This window comes from Lutra lutra, chromosome 1 (assembly GCF_902655055.1).
Source record: "Lutra lutra chromosome 1, mLutLut1.2, whole genome shotgun sequence".
In the NCBI taxonomy this organism is placed as follows: Eukaryota; Metazoa; Chordata; class Mammalia; order Carnivora; family Mustelidae; genus Lutra; species Lutra lutra.
Window position 1 is genome coordinate 140383114 of NC_062278.1, and position 18800 is coordinate 140401913.

Here is an 18800-nt window from a genome sequence, read left to right on the forward strand (position 1 = left end):
CAGCAGGATGTCTGTTTCTCCCTCTGCCCCCCTCTTCCGCACACCCCCCCACGATTATGCTATTTCTCGCTCCTCTGAAATAAATAAATAAACCTTAAAAAGAAAAAAGAAATACACATCTTGCTTCACATTCTACTTTCTCCACTTTCTGTCCTTTCATGCTTTGCCCATGCTTAACACTCTTCTGAAAACACTGCCTCCAGTAGGTGCTGTTGGATGAAGAGCTCAGCACAGATTCTCTCCTGCTTCCTTCAATATTTAGTATAGCCATACTGTTCTTTAAGTGATTCTCAATTTTGAAAGGTGTTTCTACACTCCAGCAATCTGTACTTCTAGCAATTTAGCAATGAGCGTATCCACCTTGATTAACTTCTGTGTCGAGTGTAGAACTTAAGTGACTAGTTGTCTTAGCTGAGAATGGTCACTTGACGCCAGTGCAAACCTCAAGATAAATTTCTCTTAGGACATGTCACCTGATATGGCAAATAGAAGCCTATGCTGGGAGTTATGAGCCCTGTTTCCAGCCCTACCATCTGTTTCAACAGCTTAGACACCTTGGAAAAGTCAACTAATATTCTGACCTTTGTTTTTTCCAATTCTACAATCTCTAAAATAGAAAGAAGGACTTCTTAGACATCTTTAAGATACACGACTGTTCTCTGAGGTGCTCACAGTAGTTCATAGAAATACAAAGATCACTTTGATTCCCGGAAGTTATATAACACATCTATCTACTCATGATATCTTAAATCAACTTCTCTTTCTAGAGAAAATGGTCAAATTTTCCATGCGTAGGAGAATCTGATAGAAGAGTGAATTTTATTATTTTGTTTCTCTTTGTTTATAAAGAAAAAAGCCCAGAGGAATATAGATTCTTTTATAAAGAGTCCTCTTTTCTCCGTCTCTTACCCTTCATCCCATCCACAGATGAAACTCTGGAATATCAAAGCCTGATTCAGAGAGTCCCGAAATATCCCAGTGCTGAAGTTTTATTTTTAAAAGCCTGCCAAAGAAGCACGATGCTTAAATAGGTTCCTATGTTCCTGACTGGTTCATTTTCTCCTGAAATCTCTAACAGCCAGACCCAATATTTCCTGCCTAGTCCTTGAGTTCCAAGTTTTGTTTTCTGAGAATTCCTGACAGAGCTGTAGGCTCCATTCAGGAAGCAGAAGGTAGTGAGGCTGAGTGATGAAATGGGGCCCAAATGCACACACAAAGCATAAGCCCTTCAAAAGGGACCTCTCAGGCCCTTGATTTAAAAGCAGCCAAACCTACAGTCCATCATCACACGCCCCAGAGCTAGCTCCCAATACAAGGGTGACATGACAGTGCAACTAAACCTCATTAGGCCCCGGACATGTCTCTTCATACACAAGCTGAATGGCCCTGTCATAGAAGTACTTTTGAAGAAGAAAAAGCACCCTGTGGGAATGCCACAGTGCACAGGCCAAAGTTCTAAATAGCCCTGGGAGTCCTGAAGATGAACAGGAGACACTCTCTTAGGAAAGAGATATTTGTTTCAAAGCTGCCTGAAATTTAATTTCTGACTGGGTTCCTCAGAAAATCTTTTGGGACTTAGCAGCAGCAGCAACAGACTTAAAGAAACTTTGAGAGTTTCTATGAAACACAGCTTTGCTCAGGACAAGGTAACCCTGCAGTTTTTAAAAGGTAAAAGGTAAAGATATAGGAGGAGTGAGAACCTCAAATCAACACAAAAATATGCTGAACACAGGCCCTTGCAACAGGGTAGATCCCTTTAAGTACTTTTCTTAAGGACAGATATTTTCCAACTTCAGTATTTCTTAGAATTAATTTACATTCAGAGAGCAAAACAGTGATAACCACATTATTTATCCTGTAACATAAAAACGACCTTTCCATTTCATTGGCTGTACAGTTTATAATCCAATTGCCTGCATGTTCTGTTTTATAATCCTTACAACATGGCCTAAGGAATGGCTATTCATTTTATTTTTAATTTTTTTTTTCAAGACTGTATTTATTTACTCATTTGAGAGAGAGAGAGAGAGAGATTGAGCACGAACTTCGGGGAACCGCAGAGGGAGAGGGCATAGCAAACTCCCTGCTGAGCGGGGTGCCTGACATGGGGACTCGATCCCGGGATCTGGAGATAAGGACCGAGGTGAAAGCAGTCTCTCAACCTTCCGAGCTACCCAGGAGCCCCTGGCTATTCATTTTAAATAAGGTGATTATGGAACTTATAAATTCAACAAAGAGTCCCAGGACATAGGGCCAACTGAAAAAGGGGCAGATCTAAACAAGAGGTTGTCTAAATCCTGATCTTCCTGCCATTACACTTATCTTCCCTGGATGTTGTTTTGGGTTTGGGGTTAGATGCACATCCCCATGCATAGACTGATCGATTGATTGATTGATTTGTCAGAGAGAGAGAGAGCGTGCGCACAAGCAGGCAGAGTGGCAGGCAGAGGCAGAGAGAGAAGCAGGCTCCCCGCTGAGCAAGGAGCCTGATGGATGTGGGGCTCGATCCCAGGACCCTGGGATCATGACCGAGCCGAAGGCAGTGGCTTAACCCACTGAGTCACCCAGGTTCCCCCTCATGCATAGATTTCTATTAACCCTTATCCTAGGATATACAATAAAATGCTGAAATCTGAATGGGACAACGATATCTATGAACTCTCCTGGACATGTTTTGAGACAGCAGACACTGCCAGAAATAGGCAAGAAATATTTAGAAAATTTTAACTGAGGCTTTCAAAATGGAATTTATAATTTAGGACAAAATATGTGTGTGTGTGTTTTTTTAAGTCATAGTAGAATAGTAGATGCAACAAAACATTTTTAGCTTATAAAATTTAAGCATGCTTATAAAGGAAATTTGGAAAATAAAAGTAGAAAGAAGTAGGAATAGTTCTTCAACTCCAGCACAACCACCATTAGTTTTTTTTTCTCTCCTTCCATGCAGTATTTCCTTTAAATATCAACACCCCCCAGAAGACTATAGATTTAAATATTTAAAAGATGTGTCTGATGTCGTTATATTACAAGAATTTAATTATCTAATTTAGTCATTTGGTAAGAAAAATGTTTTTTCGCAACTTCATCATTATATTGTTTCATTTGGTTACAGAAGTTAACACAGATATAAATTAAATTCAGACATATTGGTTAATTTTACTACATTCCAGAGTGCTAAAATATAGAAAAACAACAGTAATTTCTATTTTATAATACCACTGAAAAATGTATCAATTATCTCAGTGATAATCCCAAGAATCCCCTCTGGAGGGGTCAAAGGGCGCCAAGGATTGTGACTTTCTAATGAGATAGTTTTCCCTTCTTCTTTACAAAACAGCATCTTGTTGTAATTGATGCTTAATGGTCCTCAGTCATAAAGGACACGTTGCTACTATATTATCACTCACTAATTTGCATTTGTACTTAAATTTTCACCATGTTTATGATTCAATTGTGTGACTGAATATAGGTGATGCCATTGAAAAGTACTCACAAGCACTGATAGGCCAGGCCTGGCCCAGGCTCTAGAGGACTTTCCCCAGCAGCTGACACATCCAGTTAATTCTGCGAGGGAAGGAGCCCCCAGGTTCCCCTCTCCAGGAGCACACAGATCTCTAGCCACACCATTACTGTAGGATTGGCTGGAGCCTTTGGATGGACTGGCTACTCGGCCTGGACCAGATGGGCCTGGACCAGTGACAAGAGTGTCCACAAGAGTGGACACTGACCTTGCTGGCCAGTGGCCAGTGACTGGCTGGGTGGCCTTGTATGTCTCCTATATTCTCTGCTCCTCAGGTTCCATATGGGAAATTAGAAACATTTTCTTCTGTCTCTAACATATTATGAAATACTATTGTTGGTTAACCATACTGACTCTTAGATGCTACAACTTAATGATTCTTTGGTTTGGGGCCTGAGATCTTACTTTCCATTCTATAAATAGTCATCAAGCAATCATTTGACATCTCACTTAATAACATTACGTCCATGCTGGTCCTGCTATAAATTGTCTTTCAAAGGTACACTTAATAACTTGCTCAGCTCAATGGTAATTTATGCTTATTTTAAAAGATGCTGATAAAATAACTGGACAAATTACAACCTTCTGGTCTTTAGTCGGGAACTTCTTGCATAACCCTTATGTGTGTTTCATGTAAATGTCGAGAAAAGCTCTTTTTTTTTTTTTTTCAAAGAAAAAGCCTATATTAGGAGAAAGCTATCTCATTTAAGTGCATATAGTATAATATGCCATTTAAACAGATTTCTGCAGGGCCAAAAATAGAAAATGTACTGTACAGGTATTACATAACACCAAACTACACAGGTTATAATATGAAGGGTTAAAAAATATGTAAAAGCATGGAGGAAAAGGAAATTGAATTTTCATGATGCAAAGATGAAAAGAACTACACGTTATTATTTTCATTGGAAGGGGAAGAAGCTTTGAAATGTAAAAAGGTTCATAAGGCAAAAATACTTTCCTATGTGATTGAGGAGGCAACCAAGCACACAAGTGAATTACAGTGTTACTTTTCCAAAATAATTCTAGGTTTAAGAACAGAAACAGGAAGATAAATTCCAGATTCACCTGGAAGAAGCAGATGCAGTTTTGGGGGGATTAAGAAGTCTTTTCTTGGGTTTAAAATGGTCAAATATGAGATATATCTATATGTATCTATCTAGAAAATATTTGTATTTTCTTTTAATGTAGATTATTTTCTTATATGTGAATGAATGGATGATAAGTCCAACTGATCATGGCACTCAGTAGTAAATATTTTATAAAGGTAATATTTGTGGACATGACCAGTCACTCATAAACGAATCTCATATTTCCAAAACATTAGTTCCCCTTATTGACATAAGAATGCTACAGAGACATTTAAGTCTCTAAAGGAATTTCTGCTCCTGTACTTCAACTTTACAAAAATTATATTTTGTTTGTAAATCATAGGTAAAGTGTTGCCATGTCATTTATAAATTTAATAACATTGGGTTTTCACATTTTTTAAAATTGCCATTTTAAAAATTGTCACTGCAGAGGGAATTTTCATTTGAGATTCAAGATAAAAAACAAGCAATGAATTCACACGTGTCCAGTTTATATAGAGCAATGAAGCTATACTGGGTAATTATCTGATAAATTCAAGTGGTCATAAAATTCAGTTCAAATCTAAGCCAAACATCCAAATGAGTATCTGTAGCAGGCAGAATAATGATATTTAAGACCTAATCCCTGGAAACTATGAGTCTGTTACATTATATGACAAAGGCGGATTAAGTTAGTAGACGGAATTAGGTTGCTAATTAGCTGATTTTGAAATAGAGAAGTTATCCTGGATCATCCAGATGAATTCGTTGTGATCACAAGGGTCCTTAGATTTGGAAGCGGGGGGCAAAAGAGGGAGGGTCAGAGTCATTCAATGTGAGAAGGATTCAACTGGCCACTGCTTGCTGTAACAATGGAAGGGAGTCATGAGCAAAAGGGTAGCCTCTAGAAGCTTGGAAAGGCAAGGAACTGAATTCTTCCCTGGAGCCTCCAGAAGGAACACAAGCCTGCCAACAATGTGATTTTAGACCAGTGAACCCCATTTCTGACTTTTACCTCCAGAAAGATAAGATAGTACATTTATGTTGTTTGAAACTACGAAGTTTGCCATGATTTATTACAGCAGTAATTGAAGATTAATGCAGTAACCATTATGACCCAGACCAATTAGTCTAAATTCTCCAAATACCTTGGCCAGTTTCCATGTACCACATGCCATACACACCTGAAAGCACAATTGTGAGAATGAGAAGCAACTGTGCCCGATAAACACATACTGATTTCTGTATCAACTTGAAACTTCATTAGCAAAATAAATTGCTACTCTCTCTTATCCAGGAAATAAAACAAGATTACATTTTATAAAAGACATAAATGTTCTGTATGCTATTGTTAATGCATAGCTGGTAATAATTCTGAAGACCTTAAGCATGACTTTGATATCCATCAACAGGATTAGAAACACTCGAAAGAAAGAAAGAAGGAAAGAAAGAAAGAAAGAGAGAGAGAGAGAGAGAGAGAGAGAGAGAGAGAGAGAGAAAGAAAGAAAGAAAGAAAGAAAGAAAGAAAGAAAGAAAGAAAGAAAAGAAAAGAAAAGAAAAGAAAAGAAAAGAAAAGAAAAGAAAGAGGTGAGTGACCCATAGCTGGAGATCACCAACCAAGGACCTAGCCTAGGTGGCAGACGGTTTTCTTAGATTTAGCAGGAAATTGGGTGCAATGAGCTTGAGGTCTCTTTCTGATTCCCAGTTTACAGGATTTTTACTTAACACAGAGGATAAAATATTGACAGTGAAATTGTTGGCAGGAGGAGATGTTGAAATAACCCCCGTTAGATGTAAGGAGCTGACAGCACGGCTCCTGGGAGACTTTTGTATTATTATCTGATCAGTTCCAAAGTGAAATATCAATAAGATTTAAGAAGGAAAGAAATCAAGGAAGATCGACTTAAAACAGCAATTACAGAACTATATGATCGTTCACTAAATGTTTAGAAATGATGAAAATCACAAGTATTGAGTTCAGAACTCTAATGTACAGGTCAAGAGGACTTTTTTTTTTACTGAAAGAGATTATTATATGACATTTATCAGTTGAAAAGATTTTTTTCTTAATAAACTATGACAACTTTCTTAAAATCTAAATCAAATCAAAGCACTCAGTATTGAAAAACAAACAATAAAAACAAAGCAAAAACCAAAAACCTCTCTTTAAATAAAACGCTATACGTTCAGTGTATTCTCTTTTTATATCAACAAATACTGTTTAGGGGCTATGCAGGCAATCTGCCCTTTTTTAAGCCAACAGAAGAAATGTTATAAAACTACCTGATGATTGTACTAATAGGTATGACTTCATAAGACCATAGCAATCCTTAACCAAAATGAGATGGTCTCACAGAAGGAATTTATTTGTTTATAAAAGACAGTTTATTTGTTACATCTCTTTTCTGTGCATGACTACCTCACATGCTCTCCTCATTACCAGAGCACCTAAAGGACCTGCTTCCCTAGAAAGATTAAATATTGGAAGGCCTAACAATCTCCAGCATCCAGATCGTTCTGGTCTTCTCCACAAGGCACATCCACTTAGGGCAAGATAATGGCACCTCGGAGGTCGGGCCACTTTGACAAGATGGGGTCCTCTGTTTGCCTAGAATATATATACTTCAGCAGTATTCTTTTCCTAGTCCTTCCAAACCAACACTCCTTCTCTTTTCTGTACCTCTCAGGACCAACTCCTCACCAAAGGAGGTTGGGGAAGGCAGGGAGTATTTTTCACATTGACCACAAGCCAAAATGAGCTTCACTGTGATGAATCCAGAGATTTTGTGATCCTTAGAAAGGTATGGAAGATATGAGTGACTCTGCAAATAATTTGCCGAGCACTGGTCAGGTCCACAAATGTCTCCTCACTGTCATTTTCTCCACTTAAGATTTATTCATCAGGGGCTTGAGTGCTTTGAGATCTTTAAGACTCCCTATTAAACTGCCAATACTTCTAGGGTAATAACTTGAGAACTCTAACACAAACCTCACTAAGGACACAAGGGCTGGTCTGGAATTGGGGACCACCAAGGCAGATTTAAAAAATTACAAAGCAAAATGTTGGCCTTGAAAGATAATTTGGGACTTATATTAGAGGCATAATTTATTAAAAGTCTTGGCCCTAAATTTGACTATTCCCCAAAGGGAAAGTGTATTACCTAAATTTAACATTACCAAGAGACCAAAATATATATAGAGAGATACACCATTAAACTGCAAGTATAAAATACTGGTAATTTATATGTTTCCATAGTAAACAACCAAAAATAATAAAATAAACTCCAAAATTAAAGGACATAAGGAGTTAAAATTTTATCTTTGAATTTTGACACTCTCAGTTATTGGAGAAAATTGTTTAAGAAATCTCTTCTGCAAGATTAGAACAGCATAATACATTTTTTTTCAGTGAATACTAAATGGTAAACTTACATCGGAATTAAATCTCAACTGGCAAATGTTGCATGATATGATTTGCTTTCTTCGATGAGGAAGAGGAACCCCAAATGTATGATTTATTACAGCTTTCTGAATCGGGTCCATCTGTAATGAGAAAGAAAATACAACAAATAGAAATAAAGCTTGTCAGTTCCATTGGAATGTTGCCTATTTCATTAAAGAGCCAGTCTGTACAGCTTGAATCTACTGTTCACATTATAAAAAACATTTTTATTCTAGGAAACAGCATTTCTACTTTCTTGGAAAATAGACAATAAGCTCAAAGCTCAGTATGATAAGAAAATGATAAAAATACCCATTAGAGTTTGCATACTGTTTTTCTCATTTTCGATCAACAATTGTCTCAGTTTGATAATCCTAAAATATAATTAAAGGTTTATCAAAACTCAAATTATTGCAAATGCCAGCAATCTTACACAGAAGTGTGTCTATGCCACTGCCCCAAAATGGACTTATAAGTAGACTTGGTCAGATGAGTAGTTCTGAGAATAAATTATGCGCCATAATCCAACATTAACCTTATGCTACTTTTCGTTATCTTTTCTGTGTTAAGAATATAGTATACAAATCTTACTTTCTAAGAATTCAAATGCATGGAGCTATCTATTCATTCAAAAATCATTTATGACCATTTAATATAGCCTGCTCTCCTATGGACTTACTATTTGAGGCTCAGAGAGTCTGGACCAAACCAGTTTATCTTTCTCCATCCCATATTCCCAGGATAGGTCAAGTGACACCAAAGACATAATGTCAGCAACTTGGCTCTGATAAAACTCACCAGCATTGTACTACTGTCCACATCAGTGGTTCTCAACTGTTGGAGTCAGATAAAAATTTTGATCTGCTTCTTAATACTTGTGCAACATCTTTGCTTATCTGTGTCTTCTAAGGTGGTGATGAAATTCATTAGTGATAATTCATAAATCTACCTAATCATGAAATCTACCTAGTGCTAAGCACATTATAGTGTTAATAAATGTTGGCTATTATATTTTCTCTCTCAGAGCGCACGTGAAGATCAGAGCCTCACACTCCTAAATCATTGTTGGCACATGACTAATTTCTCACATGGCCAAGAAACATTTCAGATAAATCAAACATTACACATATGGCCATGACTTTTGTTGAATGCCTGCAAAGTTCAGAACTTTAACTCTCATCAGACATGAAGTTCTTCTGAGAGTTCTCAAAATGGGTTTGGATAGCTCAGAAATAATACGACACTCAAAAAAAAAAAAAAAAGAAGCCAAGAATAGCCAAGAATGTGTCTGTGAAATGATGCTCGAATATTCAGCCTTTTCGATACATTGTAGTTTATTAATTACCCTAAACAAGTCATTGATAAATTCTACCTCTTGTGTATTTCAAATTATCAAACCAGTTCATTGATAGGCTGTCTTCATAGTAAGTAGGAGGAAGCTTCTGTCTACATAATCACAATTTCTATGAGGTTGTCTAGGCACTCCTAATGCACAATAAAAATAATGCACTCAGCATTTATTAAAAGTGTCTTCTATGTGCTAAGCACTAGGCTGGGTGGTTTATATATTAAACAGTTATAATGATCAAGAAGAACTCATGGGTGTAATCATTTTTACCTTCCATCATCACTTGACATTTTTTATTTGATGTTAATCCTTTCCCTGATTCTGGAGGAAACTCCACTATCCCTTATTTTTCTGGTCACTTCCAAGTATTAGTATATACTAGGAACCCCTCTCTCCTTACTAATGAATTTTATCATACTTTAAAAAATCATATCATACTTTTTTAAACTAGTTTTAGTTAGGTATAATTTATATGTAATAAAATTTAGCAATGTTAGGTGTAGAATTTGATAGCTTTGGCAAATACACACAGTAGTAATATTACACAAAACATTTCCACCACCTGGGAAGGTTTCCTACTGTCCCTCTCAACACCTCACTCCCACACCCAACTTCTGAAATCACTGGTCTACTTTCTGTCACTATTTTTTTGCCCTTTCTTCAAGTTCATATAAAGGAATCACAGAGCATGTGTGTTTTTTTGTGCCTGACATTTTTATTCAGAATAATTCTTTTAAGATTCATCCATGCTGGGGGCACCTGGGTGGCTCAGTGGGTTAAGCCTCTGCCTTCAGCTCAGGTCATGATCCCAGGGTCCTGGGATCGAGCCCCGCATCGGGCTCTCTGCTCATCGGGGAGCCTGCTTCCCCCCTCTCTCTCTATCTGCCTCTCTGCCTGCTTGTCATCTCTGTCTGTCAAATAAATAAATAAAATCTTTTTTTTTTTAAAGATCGAGTTCTCTGCTCAGTGGGGAGCCTGCTTCCTCCTCTCTCACTCTGCCTGCCTTTCTGCCTACTTGTGATCTGTCAAATAAATAAATTAAAAAAAAAAAAAGCTCATTCCTAAATTCAGTTTGGCATCTTAATTCAGACATTAAAAACTAACTTAAAATTACATTCTCTTTCTTAGACTAGACCTACTGTCAGTAGTATGAATAATAGTATGAAAAGTCACAGGCCATAGTATACAGTTCTTTTCTCTTTATATATTTTTCTTTCAAGTCCCTTACCTCTACCCCAGCTAATCTTCCAAGCCTGCCTCAATCCCATCTCACCCTCATTTCCTTAGAGCCCAGCGGAAGATGCAGAGGCTTGAGAAAGCCAAGAGTCACACAACTATGTGACTCTGGGATACTCCAATAGCCTTCATTTTGCTTCCCCGGATCACTTTTATACCTTTTTTAAAGATGCCATCACAATGCTGCTTGGACAACAATCACAGGGAACAATAGGGGATAATTTGCCTTTTAGCCAGAAGCTAAAGAAATATTAAAAGCAGAAAGAGGTCACTGACTCAGAGATAGTTGCTTCATCATATGCTACTGCATCTGCTCAGTGCATAAATGGGAACCATTTCTATTTGGGGATAAGGTGAATTATGTCTATAACCCATTTAGGAATGGGTTATTATAAGAAGCCCTCTTAAAATGATACTATAAAATAAGAATAAATTATGCATTTATATTAAAGATGTTCTCTGAAAATGAGTAGTGCTGAATTTTTATCATATATTAGTGAGCAGCATATTATTTTGGTCTTTCAGGAACACTGGGAAAGCAGTCACCATATTCAATCCAGATTTGTGTAGGAGGTGTTTTGGAACTAGACACTTAATGCAAATGTGGCATATTCTCTAGATTTAATTCTTTTATTTGCATTGAATGATGCTCTGATCACTGTGAGTACAAAAATCAAATTTCAAGATGCAAAGTAGTGTATTTTTCTTCAGAGACAATTTTATTTCCCAGTATACTTAAAAAAAAAAACAACACCCACTTAACTGAGTTATATTTCGAAGATGGATTTAACAAACTATAGTTACACCAACAAAAGTAATTCTCTTTATCATTTTAGAAATCCAGTACAATGAAATGGTAAGTTTAATACCTTTATTAATGAGCATGAATCATATTCACCTGTCTAATATATACATCTACAAGTATAAGTAAAACCATTTACAATAAAGAATCATGAAAGGACAAAATCTCAATAATAACCACTTCTATTGTTACATAGTTAATTAAGTGATATCACATGGTAAGTAACTAAAAGTAGCACCTGTTATCAATCAAGGGGACACACACGCACACTAATACACACACACACACACATAGCCACTTTGGTTATTTTGTCAAAACATATCATTATTTACCATTATAATCAAATATTTTGCTTGAAAAGAAAGTCATATGTTTTGGTTTTACCCACAATAGGTATGTACTGCCAAAACAATGATACCTTATTGTGTGTATGCATATTATCATTAGGAGTTTTTCCACAAAATCAGTTTCAAGTGATGTCAATGGGTGTAGGTAGGAAAAAGTGTTCTTGGGTCAAATATATTGCAGGAAACCTGGATAGTACAGCCTAGACATTCACAGCACACAATAAAGTATTAAATTCTCTGAGATGACCTGTAATAAAAACATCTGTTTTGAATAAATAATTTCTAAAATAATATAACCAAAACTTTGGTTTTCTTTGTTTTTAAATTTAGCATCCTTGTTCAGTGCATACAGTTTGGAAAATAATGATCCAGTAATATAAACCAACATAAGAATATGAATGAAATGTAAAGCCTTTAAAAGAAAGTAAAGACACCAAACTAAAAATGTAACACAGAGAAATCAGATCCATAAAAGCTTTGACACATTTCGCTTAACTCAGGCAGCCCAGAATTAACTAAATTAAATGGTAAAATCTTCCTGATATTGTAATACATATTTATCTAATTTCTGAAGTGGGGTATTCTAAATACATTATCCAGCCCCCTAAACAAACAAAAGTAAGAACAATACACTACCTATTGAAATGCTGACCCAAACTCTTGCCTAAAATTCAATTTCAAACTCAGCCTATGGCCTTATTTAAAGCCAAATGAATATGTTTTTCTTCATTTCAAGCTTAAGGATCTTTGCATTTCTATCTCAGGTCTTGCTTTTCCCTCACATCTCCTCTGGGCATTCTGCTAAATTGATTTGTAAGTGAGTATACAAGGGACAGCTACAGCTCAAGATTCCTTCTCTAGGATGCCCATTGTATTTTCTGAGGATGGAGGTTTGCCCTGAGTTTACCTTTCCTGCTCTAAGAGACTTTCTCTCTTTCTGTTCCTATTATTATTGTGTCTTTCAGTTTTAAAATCAAAGAATAAAAACTGAAATGCCAGGAAGTTTAGAAGTTCAGAAGTATAAAGGTTGTCTCTTCCAGCTGGTATTTCTACGTAACAATGGCCAGTAACAATAACTCTAAAGGTTACACTCACAGGAATTTACTGAGTGTTTTTTATGGTTATCAGCGTCATTTCCATCCTATCAACTTACTGAGATACTCTCACTGCCCCTCGCCTACTATCACACAACTACTAAGTAACAGAGCCAGCTAAGATGCATAACCGCCCACTCTGCCCCCTGTCTCCCTCAGGTACCACCATCAAGCTTTGTGATACCCATTGTCCTGGACATTTGTGACTCTAGTATTAGGTGACACTGGGTTGAGGCCCTGGTGGCTTTACTACACTAACTATGAGTTAGAAAAATCTGAGTTTATATTACTCACATTCACACATTAGAACACACTAATAAAAAATCCTAATTATCCCAAGCCTACAACAAATTTGTTCATTTGAAACATGTGCAATGTTGATCTTTTTCTTTAACTTTTAAGTGGACATATAACTTATATTAAAAAGTGTATACATCTTAAGTACATAATTAGTTGACTTTTTAAACCTGTGCATACTTCCATGGTATCATCATCCCAATAAACATATAGAACATGTTCAGCAATCTAGAAGGTTCCAAGATTGGAGGCACAAATTTGGGAGTCCCCAAGCCACCTGCACTTCTGACAATATGGCTGTAAATTTGGGGGTTACCATGACTCCTACACATTTGATAACTTGCTAGAATGATTAACAAGACTCAAGAAAACATTATACCTATGGTTAAAGTTTCTATTATAAAGGATATAAATCAGGACCAACCAAACAGAGAGTCCCAGAGGGTGAAATCTGGTAGAATCCTGAAAATGGAGCTTCCATGTCCCTTCCCCAAGAAATTAGGATGCATCATTCCCCTTCCCAAAACCTCATAGCTAAGAAATCTGCCCCAAACCTTGCTCTCTGGAGTTTTCATTGGGGTTTCATTACATATGCATGACTGACTGAAATACTGGCAAAGTGAATGAAGTCAATCTCTAGCCCCTTTCCCCTTCTTAGAGGTCCAGACTGGTATTACCTGCTCAAAGCCCAATCTTCTAATCACACGGTTAATCTTCCTGGTGACTGACCTCCATCCCGAGTCATCTCATTAGCATAAACTCAGGTGTGATCCAAGGTGGGCATGATTCACAAAGCCTCTCATCACTCAGAAAATTCCAAGATTCTAGAGGTTACATAAAATTTAAAAACTGAGGACAAATTCTTTATTACACAACCATTGTATATCTTTATATTTTTGAATGCATATCTTTGCATAGTTGTTAGCATAATATAGTATATTTTCTCTTTTTTTGTTTAACAATATATCATAAGAACACTTACATTTAAACATCAGTTTTCATATTTGCCAATTAAATGGTGGCATAATATTTCATTAAATAATTGTACCATAATTTACTTAGCTTATTCTCTGTTGTTGGATATTTAGGTTGTCACAGTTTTAAACAGCCCTGCCCAGATCATCTATATGAGTGCAACTTTTATTAAGAACCAGAGTCTCTTAGAACTGGAAAGAATCTGAGTGATTAGATTTTGCCTTCTGATTCTATTGACAAGCCCACTAAAACCCAGAGATGTTTCTACCAGGAGTAGAAAAGGCACAACAAACCAATTCTCCACATCCCAGTTCTAGGTTCTTGTAGCTCTAATATATGACAGCAAGTCTAATCCTTCCTCTTTCCCTCCAAGTAGGAAGTAACAAATGGTTAAGATGTAGTCTAAAATGTTGCTGCTCTTATTTGTTGGCTGTTTTTAAATCTTTCTAAGCTTCTATGTCATTACCTCTAAATGGAATGATAATCATTCTGTGTTATTATGTACAATGAATTATATAATAAGTATACAGAGTGTAGCATTGTGTCTGTCACATAGAAAGACCTAAAGATAAGTGTTTCTTCCATTATTATTTTATAGCAATGATAGTAAATACCACATTCTTTTCCAGAAGCAGAAAAATAAAGAAAAAAAAAAAGAGTAGAAAGATGCCTTAAAAGGTTCAAGTGATCCAAAACCATTCAAGAAAAAATAAACTTAACTCTGATAAACTTTATATTTGAAAATAAAACAATAGCTTATTTTATTTATTTATTTGTTTGTTTGTTTATTTTTAAGAGAAGGAGAGAGAGCAGGGGAGAGGGACAGAAGGAGAGAGAAAATCTTAAACAGGCTCCACACCCAGCACAGAACCTGATGTGGGACTTGATCACAACACTAAGATCATCACTTGAGTGGAAATCAAGAGTCAGATGCTTAACCGGCTAAGGCACCCAGGCACCCCAACAACACCTAATTTTAAAAGAGCACTTACATGTGCGAGGCACTGTCAAAAAAGCCCGTCTGTCTCATTAGGTCTTCACAGTAAACCCACAAGGAAGATACTTCTGTTTTTCTCCTTTTAATAAAGTTTATTTTTTATAGCAGTTTTAAATTCACAGCAAAATTAAACAGAAGGAACAGCAGTAGATATCCTTTTTGCTACCATTTTATGTATGCAAATGTTTAGGTACAGAAACATGAAGTTAATTGGGTTAGGGTTCCACAGCTAGGCAGTTCTACAGTTGTGGTCTGAATTCAGATAGTCTCACACTATCATTTTCATAGTTCTAAACACTGTGCTAGATTTTCTTTCATCAGTAAAATAAAAAAATATACCTTAACACACACACACACACACACACACACACACAAAGATGGTAATGGGGGGGTCGAGAAAACGTCTGCAACATCCTTATTGATCAAAGATTATGTACTTGGCTACACAGAGGAGCTCTAGAAATCACTATGATATCTAAAAGATAACATATCAAAGCCAAAATGTTCAAGGCATATTAAAAGGCAATGTGTGCAGAAGAATATCTGTTGGTCAATAAAATATAAAACATATTGGTTATTCTGGAAGTAAAGTTTAAAATTACAAAGAGAGCAAAAATAGTCTAACAGTATTTTGTATTGACAAGGATTTGGGAAAAGTGCATAAAAACTTGGCATCATCTAGTAAAACTGAAAATGAACAGAATATAAGATCTAAACATTCATCTTCTGAGGAAACTCTGGTTTATGAGCACCACAAGGTTATTACCCAGAAGTTCCCTGCAGTTTTGTTTGTATCAGTAAAAACTTTAAAACAACCTAAATAGCCAATGGTAAATAGTCAAAGAGCTATAAAATGGAACATCATATAGATGTTAGAAGGAATCCATTAAATATTTCTTCATCAGCAATGGCAGTTAAAATAAAATGCATCAGAATATCTACAATATGACATCAGACACCAAAAAAAAAAAAAGTCACACATGCATAGTCAATAGGTAAAGTAAGAAGAAATGATTAAGGGAGCACCATTTTATATCTCCTAAAGAAATAATGTGTCTAGGAAAGGGCCATCTATTACAGCTACTGAACAAAAAGGGACCACCGGACAGCAGATATCTCTTGAAGAAGTACAAAACCATCTGTGAGGAAGTCATGCTCAAAATAACAAACCTGCATTTCATCAAACCTCTAGATGTAATTACCCATTCTTAAGAAATAGGGGTAGAAGAATATGGTAAATGCCTCTCCATGCATAGAAAAAGGCGAATCCTCATTCACTATTGGTGAGAATGTAAATCAGTGTGGCCACTGTGGAAAACATTATGGAGGTTCCTCAAGAAATTAAAAATAGGAATACCACATGATCCAATAATTCCACTATTGGCTATTTACGCAAAGAAAATGAAAACAATAATTTGAAAAGATATATGCATTCCTATGGTTATTTTAGCATTATTTATAATAACCAACATATGGAAGCAACCTCAGTGGCCATCAATAGATAAATGGATAAGGAAGATGTGGTATGTATACACATACACACACACCCACACACATATATAAATATAATGGAATATTACTCAGCCAGAAAGAAGAATGAAATCTTGCCATTTGCAACAATATTGATGGACCTGGAGGGTGTTACGCTAAGAAAAGTAAGTCAGAGAAAGACAAATACCATATAATTTCACATAAATGTGAAATCTAAAAAACAAAAAAAAGTGAACAAATAAATAAACAAAAACAGAAACAGATTCATAAATGCAGAGAACAAACTGGTGGTTGCCAGAGAGGAGGGGAGTGGAGGGCCAGGCAAAATAGTTGAAGGATATTAAGAGATCCAAATTCCAGGGATAAAATAAATAAGTCATGGGGATAGAAAGTACAGCATGCAGAAGTAGGGTTGTATTAATGCTGTATGGTAACAGATGGTCGCTACACCCCTGGAGCTAAGCACTGCCTAATGTATATAGTTGTTGAATCATTGTGTTGTATACCTGAAACTAATATAATAATATATGTTAACTATACTTCAACTTAAAAAAGTCTCCACATTAATAAAATCAATAAATTCCAAACTGTAGGGAACAACAGAACACATGTCAGGCATTTTAAAACAAATAAGTAGCTAGAATATAAAGGGAAGAAGACCTTTAACTTTAAAGACACTTAAGAGACATAGCGATCAATTCCAAACAATGGGGCTTACATGGATCCTGATTCCAACAAACAGTATAATAAATATTAGAAGACAATCAAGGGGAAATAAAATTGGGTATTTATCATATGGAATTATTTTTTATTTTCAGTTGTGATAATTATAGCATAGCTGTGTGTTTAAAAAGTCACTATTATTTAGAAATACACAGTAAAATATGCACTGAGGAAATATTATGGTTCTGATTTGCTTCAAAATAATTGAGGATATTTGAGAGCTAAGTGAGCGAGTGAGGATATTGATGAAGGTTGGTCCTGAAGGTAAGTGCTGGCTATGTGAGCTTTCATTTCATTGTTCCATTTTGTACATGCTTGAAATACTCCATAAGACAAAATTAATAATCTCACACACACACACACATGCACTCACAGTCTATAAATGGTTTGTGTATGTATTTATGTGTAGCTAAGAATATGTGAACCAAAGTGTAAGGAAGGGCGCATACCAAACTCACAACAGTTGTCTTCTGGGGATCTTAGAATGTGACTGGGACAATGGCTATAGAAGACTAGAGTTATATTCCTAACATTACATTTCTTCTCAATTTGGAACTAGAAGAAAAAACAATAAAATATTAACAATTGTAAAATTCTGGGTTAATATGGGTTTTGTTATAATACTTATCATAATTTTTATTTATGTTAAAAGATCAAAAAGTAAAAGATCACGTGCGAATCCCTCAATAGATTGTGCACAGGTGAAAAAACGTTGAGGGATGAATGTCTTTACACTTCTTTCTTTGAAATTTGGGCTGGTAGGGAATTTAACAGAAGTACCAATCACCCAAGATCAATACACAGCTCTGAGTGGGGTATATGAGGGTGCTGAATGCCGATACACATCAAATCTCATAGTTTTCTGCTTTGTCAAATAGCAAATGATGTGCATGAGTTCACCTAACAAATAACTTCACTCGACTACAGGTAGGCTTATTCCCATGAATCTCATTAATCAGGTCATGCCCAAATCTGCTGATTTAAATCAAATAGGAAATAGAACACATATAAGTCACACAGGCACATTAAAGGCATAGCCATTTTTCAAAGCACCAACCTTCAATTCTTTCAAACATATATTCCACTTTCTCTGCCTTGAAAACTCTTTTCTTCATGCTTTTGATTGTATCTTCCCCTGATTACTGCCTACCCACTTTTCAGAACTCAAATTTTCAGGATACTTAGCTGGGACTTCTTTCAAATGGGCTAAGTCCTCCCACTTACTCAATCACACCATCAAAGATTTCCCTTGACAAGTCTCTCCCTTGATAGTTAAAGCAGGGCTGGGTCCCCTTGTTCTTTGTCTCAGCAATTAGTAGAGTAGCTCCCACTTATCATGGGCTCAACACATGACTTTTGAGTTGATAGGTAAATTGAATAGTATGGAAACCCAATATGAAAACATAATACCAATCTTGGAATGCTTTTTACAATAGCAGTGAGAAAACATGGATTCAC

General features: G+C 36.1%; 1 protein-coding gene across 2 annotated transcripts in view; it reads right to left on the reverse strand.

Moving 5' to 3' along the window:
- The window catches only part of ZNF385D (zinc finger protein 385D), a 917929-nt gene that overhangs the window by 108467 nt on the left and 790662 nt on the right, over positions 1-18800 (reverse strand). For both annotated transcript variants that reach the window (XM_047737891.1, XM_047737898.1), the window contains one exon: positions 8023-8133. In XM_047737891.1, the coding sequence (XP_047593847.1) occupies positions 8023-8133 (111 nt within the window). The remainder of the gene's footprint in view (positions 1-8022; positions 8134-18800) is intronic.